We start from the raw sequence: 11,972 nt of genomic DNA, 5'->3' as shown, positions 1-11,972 counted from the left end.
ACGAGCCTTTCACTTACACGCAAACCCATCGGCGCGTTCGCCGATGATCACCTTGCCCGATATGGCACAAGCGTAGTGTACTGGACAGTACACTCATCCACCGGACTAGAATGGTGGGGGTTCCGCATAGCCGTCGCCACTTGATTCGCGGTCTATGAATACGGTGGACAGACTCCCGCTTCTATTTGGAGACCGCTCCGGTGGCCGGAGCCTCTGGCGGCTCACCATGGAGCCGGGTGGTGTGGGGAGAACTGGACAGCGACCAGCAAGGCTGCGATCAATGGCGAAGAATCAATTTTGAGCACCGTTCTTTTTGTAAGGTTGGTTTCGAAGCGAAGATACCGGCAGTGTTTCTTCATACGGCCCGCGCAAATCGTGTCGTCGCTGCAGAATACAAGCAATGTCACCACCACCAGCTTCCCATCGACCCGACACCACCCCGCGGCGCAAGAAGCGGCCGCGCCCTCTCCCCCACGTCAACGCCCGCAACCTCGCCATTGAAAAGAAGCGGCGGGAGCAGATGAATGATAATTTCGTGGTAACTACTACGCCCCCGACCCGTACAGCACCAAAGAAGAAAAAAATCATCAGCTTTCCCAACACTTTTCTCTTCACAGGACCTGGCCCATCTCGTCCCCTCGCTGGCTCACACCCAGCGACTCACCAAGGTGCACATTGTCCGCGAAACCATTGCGCACCTGCGCAACCACCAGGCGCTGTGCGCCGCGACCGCGCACGAGATTCTGGGGCTGCGCGCGGACCTGGAGCGTCTGCGGCGGCCCGGGGCGGCGGCGCTGGCGGCGTCCCCGACCGTGGCCCGGCTGCTGGCGGTGAGTCGGTTGAGGAGCGGCGACGGGACGGCGACGTTGAGGGATGCACACGAGGGGCCGGAGCCCAAGGGTGGCAGCACGGCACTCGATGGGTCGGGGGACGGTGACGGCGCGAGGCAGCAGGTATCTGTACTCTGGGAGGCAGGGCACGGTAATGAGGTGTCGGCGCAGGATGCCCAGAGCTTGTGGGATACTGGATATGATTTTACGGGAATATTCGAGTCGGGTCAGGAGCCGTTATTATGGCCTCTTGCTCCAGATGCATCGGCTTCGAGTTCTAACCTGTTGGGTGCGAATGGCGTGCCTACACCTCCCCGCCATAGCTTCGACCTCGATGTCATGACCAATCTTGTCTATCCTACCACTTTTCTCCCCGAGGACATGATATACAATGCAAGCTTGAAAGACTCTCATTTGGGCGATGCATGGTCCGGACTAGGTCTAGGATAGAAACCGTTCAATTCCACGCTTCTTACATCTGCAACAGCTAGACCTGCTTCATCGCCTGCTCAATCGCTTCCCGGCTCTGCTTCTCACACTCGCGAAACATGTCCAGCGCCTCCGCCAGTCCCCTCTTTGTCATGGGGTCCGCCTCAATCGCCTTGTGCAGCGCCTCGCCCCCATTCGCCAGATAATCCACGTCGACGTCGCCGTCCCAGGCGGCACCCAGCGGATCCGTCGCCGCTAGGTGCGTCAGGCGCGCCGCCGGCAGGCCGGGCGCCGCGCTCTGGTACGGCGGCGGCGGGGTGCTCTCCACGTCCCGCGCGGCGAGCTCGGCGAGGATGTTCTCGGGGATGGTGGCGTGCGCGCAGCCGAGCTCCGCCATGGCCATGGCCTCCATCGGGGACAGGAAGCTGGCCATTTTGAGCATGGGCTGCGGCTGGCCGGTCGCGTCTGCGAGCTTCTTGTAGGCGTGCAAGATCTGCACGAGGCGCGGCGCCATGGGGTGCTCGAGGGCCGGATCGGCGACGTCCGGCCACTGGGTGCGGTCCGCGTGGTACCAGGAGACTTGCGTGTCCAGATTAGCCCAAGGCTCACCAGTTGATCATGCCGGGGCACGTACAGTTGAGATACGGGCTGATGGAGAGGCAGCCCGCTTGGCTGGCGGCCACGGCCTGCGGGACGCCAAACAGCGACGTGCCGAGCGTGCGGATGCCCTCGTCCAAGAGCATGCGGCCGGCGCGCAGCGCAGGTCCGGTGGAGGGGATCTTGATGCAGAAGCGGTCGCGCGGGATGCCGGCGGCGGCAAACTCGCGGGCGTAGGAGCGGGCGTGGGCGAGCGTCTGGGCCTCGTCGTAGGCGGCCGACGGCGAGGTCTGGAGGTGGAAGCGGCCGCGGATCTTGTCCTTGTTGAGGGCGCAGAGACGGACACTCTATACAGGTTTTTTCTTTTTTAGTATTTTGTGTAGAGCTCGTTTTTTTTTTACTTATATTTCGGGTAAATATGCTCACCATGCAGTCGAGGATTGCCTGCCAGCCGTCGTCCTTGCGGTCCCGGACCGTTTGCAGGAAGAGGTCGTGGTTCGAGGGGGCCACCATCTGTAGGTACACCAGCCGCTGGTTGCTCGTCTGATCGTACGGCACGAACGGCAGAAGAGCGACGGTCTCGGCCGGGTCTAGACAATCAATGTCGATTTTGACTGCATTCCCCCGTTAGCTGGTTATCGCCTCGTGGTGTAAGCGCGCGACGTACTGTGCTGCTGAAGCACGTCGAACCAAGTCGTTTTTGCCATTTTGGACGATTTCAACAAAGTCTCTCTGAAAGCTGTTACTTTCTGAAGCCTTCAAAAATCCAGGGCAACTCATGATTTATATATGCATGTCTGTTTGCTGCATACTGCTTTTGACCACCTCCGCACTTGGTCTGGAACCCCTCGCTCAAGGCAGAAGCGCTAGGCATGCAGGTACTGTACAGCAACCAGGCGCTGATCGGGGGAGCGACGGACAGGATGCCGCCGGTGTTGCCTTTTTACTGGTGAGGGGTGGAACTTTGTCATTCAATTTTGTGACGAAAAAAAGCCACATACCATTGCGGTGCATGTACGGATCCGTACTGTGCAGTGAAGAACCTCTGTTCTCCCCCTCACCCGTAGTGAGGCCTCCCTACAGCTACGGCGGCCTTGTGACGAGGTGCGGCTGCCCAACCAAGCCTCGCCCACCATCGACAATCCGTTCAGCCCCCAAAGCCACCCTCCTATCCGCACCCTGAACACCCGAGAAGCCTCTGCCCGTCTGTTATCCGAAACCTCAAGCCCTACACCGAATTGTCCTCCGTCCAGCGTTTCCCAGCAATCAGAACCAAAAGGCGTGCCTGCTACTTGACCACTCTTCCCGGTCTAGTCCCTGGCTGGCCGGCCGGTCTCGCCATCGTCCGATATCAGCTACACCAATCGACGCACGTGCGACCACTCCGAGAAGGGGTCTGCCTGCAGCTTCTCTCCACCTCCTGATTGACCAACGACTCGAAACCCCTTCGAATCTCCTCCCGCCGTCCACCGTCATCAGTCTTTCTCCTCGTCCCCCCTAGAGCCTGCACATCCATACCGCTCCACCGTCCCAACCACCAACCGCCCGCCATGTCGGCGCCGTGGGACTACATCGCCAAGCTCGTCTGCATCGGCGACTCGGGCTGCGGCAAGTCGAGCCTCACCATCCGCCTGTGCGAGGGCCGCTTCTCCCCGCACCACGACGTCACAATCGGCGTCGAGTTCGGCTCCCGCATGGTCCCTGTCGGGCCTCCTCACAGCAAGACCCTCGTGGCGCCGCCGCTTCCGTCCTCCTCCTCAATAGCCGCCGCCGATGCCGCCTCCGACACGGCACCCTCCGCCGGCCTGCCCGAGCCGCCCCGCGACAACAGCAAGACGCCCCAAAAACACATGAAGCTTTCACTCTGGGACACAGCCGGCCAGGAGACGTACAAGTCGGTCACGCGCTCCTACTTTCGCGGCGCCTCGGGCGCCCTCCTCGTCTTTGACCTCTCCCGCAAGCAGACGTTTGAGCACGTCACCGACTGGCTCAACGACCTGCGCCAGATTGCCGAGCCTGACATTGTCGTTGTGCTCGTCGGCAACAAGGCTGACCTTGTCCTGGACGAGAGCAAACGGCAGGTGACGCAGCACGAGGCGCGCGAGTGGGCGCGCAGAAACGGCGTGCTGGAATACGTCGAGACGAGCGCCAAGAGCGGCGAAAACGTAGAAAACGCCTTTATGCGCGTCGCTGAGCGTATATACCAGAATATTCAGGCCGGCAAGTACGACCTCAACGATCGCCGGTCCGGCGTCAAGGGTCCCAGCGCCGGCGGCAGTAGACAGGTCAAGCTGGGCGTCAACGGGGGCAAGTCAGGAGGCTGCTGCTGAAACGACCACACCTTGGCCACATACGATACTAATATCCAACGGAGAAGCATAATTATTAGCATACGGAGAATGGAAAGAGGTCGCTGCTTTACAAATGATACCACAAAGCTCCCGATTTTTGTATAATATGGTCTGCTTGCGCATGGCGAATGGCTTCAGCTTTAATGATACTTGGAAATCAACAGCCCAAGTTTTTTCCTTCCACTACTATGAGAGCAACACATGGAAGTATATGTATGTGTCGTCCAAACCCAGGAATTGCCAAAACCCTTATCGCACTGTCTAGCATCCCATAACCACCAAGCTGTTGAGCGAGAAAATCGCTCTCATGGGCTTGCATGCTGCAGCCTCACGTGGACATGCATCTGAACCCTGCAGCCGGGTGGCTGCGTAGTTGGAAGATGCTTCATCTTTGCCATGACGGCGTCATCAACAGGCATTAATCAGGCACAACTTTGTCAGAGGCTTGAGAAGGAGCAAAAGAGCTGGGGAGTCGCCTGTGCTGCGAAAGTCCTCCGTGACGCCGACGGTCGGCGAACGGCGCCAGGGCGCACTACGGTGCCTCCTGCCTCTGGCTCCCTAAGTCCAGTGACGGGAAGCGAGAGTATCTATACCGGGAGCCCGAGCTCGTTCGTGACTACGAAAGCCACTGCGACAACTCGCCGATCTGAATATGGCTCCTCGGCAGACGGGCAAGCGCCTCTTTAGCATCCACGGTTTGTGAGAGGAGCATGGAGAAGGCGGCCTTGTAAGAGGACCAGGATGCTCTTGTGGTAGCCTCGCTTGCTTAACGAATCCAAATATATTTGGACCTGTGGTCTATGAGGCCACGACGGCGCCGACGTTTGCCAGAGGGGCAATACGTTTGCCATGATGGTCCGGTCAGTGAGTAGCTACCAGAACGCGCACCAAAAGAGGATGGGTTGTGCGGCAGATTTGGTGAGTGATGCGAGGACCAGTGGGAGAAGCATTGAGAAGCGTATCATCCAAAATTGCAAGTTCCATTCAAAAAAAATCATATTGCATTAGACACGGAATATTCCTTTTCAAGTGCTACCCATTTTTATGTAAAAAACAAGAAAGACCAGTGAGATTTTGATGTTGTACATGACATGGCAGCTGCTCATGAATAATTTTCATCGTCCTCTTCTCCAACGCCCCCTCATTTTCCGTATACTTAATTAGCGCAACCTGTACCAAACAACATCCAGCAGATTACGAGGCCTATTGATAGATTTGCAAGTTCAGGTACGCACAAGGCCAGCACAAGAGACCACTTAGTCGCTCATGCGCCACGTCTCGAACCACCTCATGTACGAGTACTGGCGGTTGTTACCAGTCATGCCCCAGCAGATGGGGATAAAGGTAATGTAAAGGCCAACAATGACAGAGTACAGGACACCGTAGACGGCGCCCTGGATCGCCTGACTGCGGTTTCTCAGCAGCCAGTCGACGAAGAAGCCGAGAGCGAGAATGGCAAAGTACAGCGCCGGGTAGTAGTGGTGCACGTAGGTGACGCGGGCCATGATGACAAAGGGCAGGTAGTGCAGGAACCAGCCGAGCACTGGGTAGATGCCGGCGTAGTGAATCTGGTCAACTTCCTCGCTGTCGAGGTCCTTGAAGCCGCGCTGCCAGCGCAGAATGTACCACACCACAACGAGGCCGACGAGGCCGAGCGACGCTGTCGAGGCCCAGTACACAAAGGGGTTTCCGAGGAGGAAGTACTTGACAATGTTGTCGTCCCAGCCGCACATGCGGAGGCCGACGTGCAAAATGGGCCACTGCCACCACTGGGAGGCGAGATCATCCTGCTTATCGGGGTCGGGAACCAGGGCATTGTTCGAGGTCATCATGGCGACGTTGAGGTGGATGAAGTCGTGGAAGAAGGGAGACTTGTACGAGCCAGGGTCACCGGGCGGCAGCTTCTCGTTCCAGTGCGATTCAACGTTCCAGTGCGTGTACGAGTCTCTCGGGTTGTTCTTGGGAGTGCACGTCACTTCAATCTGCTTGAAACCCCACTGAGGAAGGTTGGTGTTGCCAGCGCGGAGGTAGCAGCCGAGTGTAGGATGCTTGAGACGGAACCCAGTAGTCAAAGTGCGAATTCGGCTGCGGTCGCGCGAGGCGGCATCGCGGATGACCTCAATCTGCCAGTGATCCTTATCGTCACCAATGGTCAGGTTGCCATACGAGGAAACCTCGCGGTCAGACTTGGTCATGGGAGCAGCAATCTCGTGCGAGTGCAGATTGCGGCCAGTAGAAGCGTGGATCAGACGGATGACGGAACCATCAGCAATGTAGCGAATGTCGGTCGAGTTGGCATCGTAGTCGGCTTCGCCGCGGTTGGGGTAGATGAACCAGTCGTTGTTGGCGTCCTTGTGGTGGTAGCAAGTGACTTGCTGCTGCTGAGAGCCCTCGGGATAGGTCTGGACGTGGGAGTGAAGAAGGCCGCCGCCGTAGCCCATATTCTTGAGCGTGGCACGAGAGCCAATGGCAATTTCAAGGGGGCTGTCCCTGCCGACGTCGGTGCCCTGGAGGTTGGCTTGGAAAAGGGAGCTCATCTGGGCATCACCAGGTCCACTCTTGCTGAGGATAGCAAAGTGCAGGGCAAAAGAGAGCATGTAGATGAGGAAGGGCACAATGATGAGGCCAACAACGCGGGTGACGACGTGGGCGCCGAGGGTGGTGACGGGCATCTTGGTGTTGCCAAACTTGTTCCAGAGATCCTCCGCAGTGTAGATACCGACGAGGGCAGTGACAAAGAGACCAACGAGCTTGACACTGCAGACACAGCCAATGCTAATACCGGTGAGGAAAAGCCAGAGGAACCACTCGGGCTCGAAGCTGCTGTGGCGTTGGTTATGAAACTTGGCCCAGCAAAAGACGGTGGCGACGGTACCGCAGAGCAGCATGGAGTCGAGGAGGATGAATCGGCTGATGGTGGTGTACGAGTTCTCGCAGAGGACCATGAGAGTGACGAACCAGACGGCGGGGCGGCGAAGTTTGAGCTCCTTGGCCGTGTAGTAGGCCAGGGGGATGCAGACGATACCAAAGAAGGCGTTGAAGGCGCGCATAAAGGTGTAGTCAACGTCTTCGGGGTACTTGTCGCCGGACTTGAATTCGAACGAGCCATTGTAACCAGCCAAGACACCAGAGAGACCGACGAGCATCTTGCCGAGCGGGGGGTGAACATCGAAGTAGTATTCGTGCTTGATGTAGTAGGAACCGAATTTGCCAAAGCTGCGTGTGTTAGTGACGTGACGATGGCAGCTTTCGAAGTAAACGAGGAGCTTACTGGGCTTCATCCCAAGTGACAATGTCGCTGATGCCAATCTTCCAGAGACGGGTGAAGAAGGCTAAGGCCGTGAAAATCAGCGGGGCAAAGACGGGCTCCCACTGGTTGAAGACATCGAGGGTGGTAGGGACCTGAATGGCTGTTAGGGATTGTCATGGACGGATCATAATCTCGGCCGAACCAACCTTTTTGGTCAGCTTCTTGTCGTCGACGGGCTGCGGCGCGGCAGGGATAGCCGGCGACGAGCCAGCAGTGCGCTTGCGAAGGCCCTCTCCGGCGTCAATGCCGGAGGCGGGGGCGCGATCGGCTGCCATTGTGCGCGTTTCTCGTAGCTGGAATCAATTCTGACTATAGAAAGGCGGTCGATGCGTATCGAATGGTACAAACAAGGGCCACACGGCGGCGTGTGGGCTCGGGCGTACGAAAGAAAGGAGGACAGAAGTGCAGCTGGAGGGCCTCGCGATGGCTGGTATAACGAAGGGACGAGCGTTGTCTCAGGACTCAAATAAGTAATAAATTGGGGAGAAAGAAGAAGAAAGAATTAAAACACCCCAGCATCAGACGGCGACCATAGCAGTCGCGGGTGAAGGGGAGGATGGAAGAGGTATGGGAATAGGGAGAAGAAGTGAGGAGGGCGAGGCGACGCGAAGCAGGCTGGCATGGAGATTTGGATCGAAAGGGGATGTCTAACCTTCCGATTTGTTAGCTGTGGCCCCCTAGCATTGGCAGGCGGCGACGGAGTAAATGGTTAGCAGAACCACTTCAAGGCCACAGACAGCCGCCAGTCAAAGCTTAGGAAGAGCTTAGGCGGAGGCCCTTTTGGCCAGATTGCATCCACGAGACGCTATAATTAGTGCGTTCTGGTCGTTTTAGTGGGACACGACGCGCTGTGGACTTGGTGATAGAATTGACAGCGGTGCTGCCCCTGCGTTGCCTTTTGGCTTCAGCTCTTCTTTGTGTCAACCTCGTTGGAGGAGGTCACATTGGGACGGGGAAGCACAGGCAACTTCAGCTCTGTTCCTTGTCGCGATTTTCAAACCTAATTCTGACCCGGTCCGCCCCAGCTGCATAATGATTCAGCCAAGGCATCCGTTGTTAGGTACCAAACACGCCGCCGGCTTCAGAGGACTGTGCTGTAGGGTACATGAGACCTCTCTAGAGCCCACACAACCTCCACAATACATCATCATCATCCCACATACCACAATAGCATAACAATTGGTAGTAATACCTGCGAACCTTTTTTGATGATGATCATAATGAATTAGGCTTCGGCCGCACCATAATTTTTTTTTTTTTTTCGGTTCTCAGCTTCGGCAGAAACCACCATTCCCCCCCGGGTAGTCAGGCTTCAGTAGACACCACCACCAGGAAGCACTCTTCCTTCATCAATTCATCAAAACCACCATCGAAACCACCATCGAAACCACCATCGCCATCACCTCTATCTACCTTCTATCAATAAAAACCAAGCCAGAATCGCCATCGCCATCGCCTGCGAGTATCGCCATCGCTATCGCCATCGCCATCGCCATCGAGGAAGGCTTTTTCGCGATAGCGGCAAGAAGAGGGGCATATCTTAGAGGTCACACACATCTTGGAGGTTATATCTTAGAAGGGCACATCTTGGAAGGGCATATCTTGGAAGGTCACATCGTGGAGGTTATATTTTGGAACGTTAAGGGATAATTGGTAGCGAGGACGCCACCGTCTTCGATAGCGGCATATTGTAGGGTACATGAGACCTCTCTAGAGCCCACACAACCTCCACAATACATCATCATCATCCCACATACCACAATGGCATAACATGTGCGCTAATATCTAATACTTTGTCCAGCCTACGTGGCACCGAAACACAGCTCGGTTTAGGGGAGCTTCACAAGCAACATCACACAGCCACACCACCCTACCACATCTCTCCCCCGCCACACTCGCCGCCACACTTCACCAACGCTTCTTCCCGACACTGTTTGCCTCTTCGGAGTCCCCGTTTTGTCCCGTCACATGCTTAACTGGTTAGTTCTCTCTGTTGCCTTACCTCAGCCAATTATCGACCTATTGCACGTATCCTATGAGCCTCTCTCTCTCTCTCTTTCCTAGAACCTAGAACCACATGCGAGAACATGTAGCATTTCACACCATTCGTACACCAGCTCATTCCCCGAGGACAACGTGATAGTGCCAGCTCATTACGCGGCAACCCCGTCGTCTATGTGCCCTCTCCCCCATCCACCAACATCCTCCACAGCAGCCGCCACCACGACGCCATAGGCTAATGTCATGTCGTCTCTCGTCTCCGATTTCCTCATCAACCCTGTCCTACGCCAGGCCCGCCGATTCTCTGAAATTTCCCGCTCGACCTTTGGAGGCGACGATAATGCCGCTGCCGCTGCCGCTGCCGCTGCGCTTCCCGAGGCCATAAGTGACGCCTCCGAGCCGGAGCACGACGCCCACGACGACGATGCCGCCGCCGTCCTGCCCTCCAGCCCCATCGCCGAGCCCTCGAGTCCCGTTACTGGGCCGCCGCGCTCCGAGACTGCTGCTGCCACCCCGTCAACACCTCGCACATCGACTAGCTCCCCACCACGAGACCACCTGGGCCTCCCTGTGTCCGCGCGCAAGCTGGGCGGGCCCATCCCCGAAGACGATGGCATGAGCGCGCTGCGGACGCGGATACACCAGATCAATGCGCTCGACATCGGACAGGCTGAAAAGGCAAAGTTTATCCATGATATTCTGTTGGAGGGCTACCGGGCCGCGCGGCCGCATCTGGCGCCCACCACCAGCCCTGGTCGGGATGCAATAGCCGGCGGGATATCGCGCGAGTATCGGGTGCCCGTGCCCATGACGCTTGAGTCGTTAAAATTTTGGCAAAATCAGGTCGGCGAGACGGCCGCCGCGGAAAAGTTTCTGCTCACCGGCGCCGACCTGGCGCCGACCTACGCCCCTATCCGACTGCCCAAGAACGCAGACGGCTCTAGGGATCCGGTCACGCCGCCCGACATGCTCCCGCCCCTGGGCTGTGCCCACTATGAGCGCAACGTCAAGCTGCAGTGCTCGACCTGTAATAGATGGTACACCTGCCGCTTCTGCCATGACGCAGCCGAGGACCACAGTCTCGTTAGACACGAGACGAAGCACATGCTGTGCATGTTCTGTGGCACGCCTCAAAAGGCATCTGAAGCCTGCGTCAACTGTGGTGAAACCACGGCGCAGTACTACTGCAACATTTGCAAGCTCTGGGAGAACCGCAAGAGCAAACCCATCTACCACTGTGACGACTGTGGTATCTGCCGCCGTGGCCACGGCCTTGGTAAGGACTTCTTCCACTGCAAGACGTGTCGTGCTTGCATCACCACCTCCATCGAGAGCTCCCACAAATGCATCGAGCGCTCCACCGACTGCGACTGTCCCATCTGCGGCGAATACATGTTTACGTCGCCCAAGCCCGTCGTCTTCATGCCATGCGGTCACAGTATCCATAAGAAGTGCTACGACCAGCACATGAGGGTGTCCTATAAATGTCCCATCTGCAACAAAAGCCTGGCCAACATGGAAACGCAGTTTCGCAACCTGGATCTGTCGATTCAGGCGCAGCCAATGCCTGCCGAATTCCGCGACACCAAGGCTGTTGTGCTCTGCAACGACTGTTCTGGAAGATGTACAGTGCCATATCATTGGCTCGGGCTAAAGTGCCTTATTTGTCGTTCTTTCAATACTGTGGAGTTGCAAATTATAGGCCGCAACAGTGAGATTCTCCAAGCGGCCAACGAACGACAAGAAGACCCCCCTGTGGCCCTCGAGGCAACCTCTGCCGCGCAGCCAGTCAACATCTCTACAGAACGTCCAACAGGCGTGAACCGACGCAGACACTCTTCTAGTCTTCATGTCGATTCACAGTATCCCGTGCCAGACAGGACTGCCAGGTCTCTCTCACCACAAAACATGATGCCGGAGCACCACACCCTACCCACTATCATGGCTACTGAAGATGACTCGGACAATGACATCCTCGGCATATGGGGACGGTCCGGGGGGGAGTCCAGTAGCGAAGAAGGGGAGGAATACGAGAGCGACAGTGATGACCTTCCGGAGATGGATGACGACGAAGAAGAAGAGGAGGACCCGAACGAGATTGTCCTCATCGGCCATCGATGAAAAGCTGGCTCCCCTCCATTTTCACTTTACTTTTTTGCATACAGGTACGACGACATTATGATACAGAAACGCACATTGGGAGGTGCCAGGAGACGGAACTACATTAATTGGCGTTTGCATTTTTTTTTTGATACTGGGAGTCTTGGGCACGCATGTTTCAGGAGTAACTGATATTAGAGTAAAGCATAGTATAAAATAACACACACGAGGAAAATTGTATGTCGCGGTGTTTCAATACAAACATGAATATATGAAGTCGACGTGGAAATCCAACTCCGTGGAGGGAGCAGGCACGAACGTTCTAGATACACCAAATATTCCGCCATTGCCGAA

At 56.6% G+C, this 11,972-nt stretch overlaps 5 protein-coding genes across 5 annotated transcripts; 3 read left to right on the top strand and 2 right to left on the bottom strand.

Moving 5' to 3' along the window:
* Positions 1-400: 400 nt before the first annotated feature.
* Positions 401-1,280, top strand: CCM_08906 (Basic helix-loop-helix dimerization region bHLH; the record flags this gene model as incomplete). The annotated part of the gene is made up of 2 exons (XM_006674042.1): positions 401-538; positions 618-1,280. 2 exons carry the CDS (start codon positions 401-403, stop codon positions 1,278-1,280), a joined length of 801 nt encoding a protein of 266 aa, XP_006674105.1.
* Positions 1,281-1,317: 37 nt separating this feature from the next.
* On the bottom strand, positions 1,318-2,563 carry CCM_08905 (transaldolase; the record flags this gene model as incomplete). The annotated part of the gene is made up of 4 exons (XM_006674041.1): positions 1,318-1,838; positions 1,894-2,203; positions 2,283-2,470; positions 2,524-2,563. 4 exons carry the CDS (start codon positions 2,561-2,563, stop codon positions 1,318-1,320), a joined length of 1,059 nt encoding a protein of 352 aa, XP_006674104.1.
* An 843-nt stretch (positions 2,564-3,406) lies between these two features.
* Positions 3,407-4,186, top strand: CCM_08904 (secretion related GTPase SrgD; the record flags this gene model as incomplete). The annotated part of the gene is made up of 1 exon (XM_006674040.1): positions 3,407-4,186. One exon carries the CDS (start codon positions 3,407-3,409, stop codon positions 4,184-4,186), a length of 780 nt encoding a protein of 259 aa, XP_006674103.1.
* Positions 4,187-5,463: 1,277 nt separating this feature from the next.
* CCM_08903 (dolichyl-phosphate-mannose-protein mannosyltransferase 2) lies at positions 5,464-7,792 on the bottom strand (the record flags this gene model as incomplete). Its single annotated transcript, XM_006674039.1, has 3 exons — positions 5,464-7,423; positions 7,479-7,617; positions 7,660-7,792. The coding sequence occupies 3 exons, from the start codon at positions 7,790-7,792 to the stop codon at positions 5,464-5,466; spliced, it is 2,232 nt and encodes a 743-aa protein (XP_006674102.1).
* A 1,969-nt stretch (positions 7,793-9,761) lies between these two features.
* CCM_08902 (CHY zinc finger domain protein) lies at positions 9,762-11,639 on the top strand (the record flags this gene model as incomplete). Its single annotated transcript, XM_006674038.1, has 1 exon — positions 9,762-11,639. The coding sequence occupies one exon, from the start codon at positions 9,762-9,764 to the stop codon at positions 11,637-11,639; it is 1,878 nt and encodes a 625-aa protein (XP_006674101.1).
* Positions 11,640-11,972: the final 333 nt, after the last annotated feature.

Source organism: Cordyceps militaris, assembly GCF_000225605.1.
Source record: "Cordyceps militaris CM01 unplaced genomic scaffold CCM_S00007, whole genome shotgun sequence".
Lineage (NCBI taxonomy): Eukaryota > Fungi > Ascomycota > Sordariomycetes > Hypocreales > Cordycipitaceae > Cordyceps > Cordyceps militaris.
Note: the sequence above shows the minus strand (reverse complement) of the source record. Positions and strands in the feature narration are given on the sequence as shown.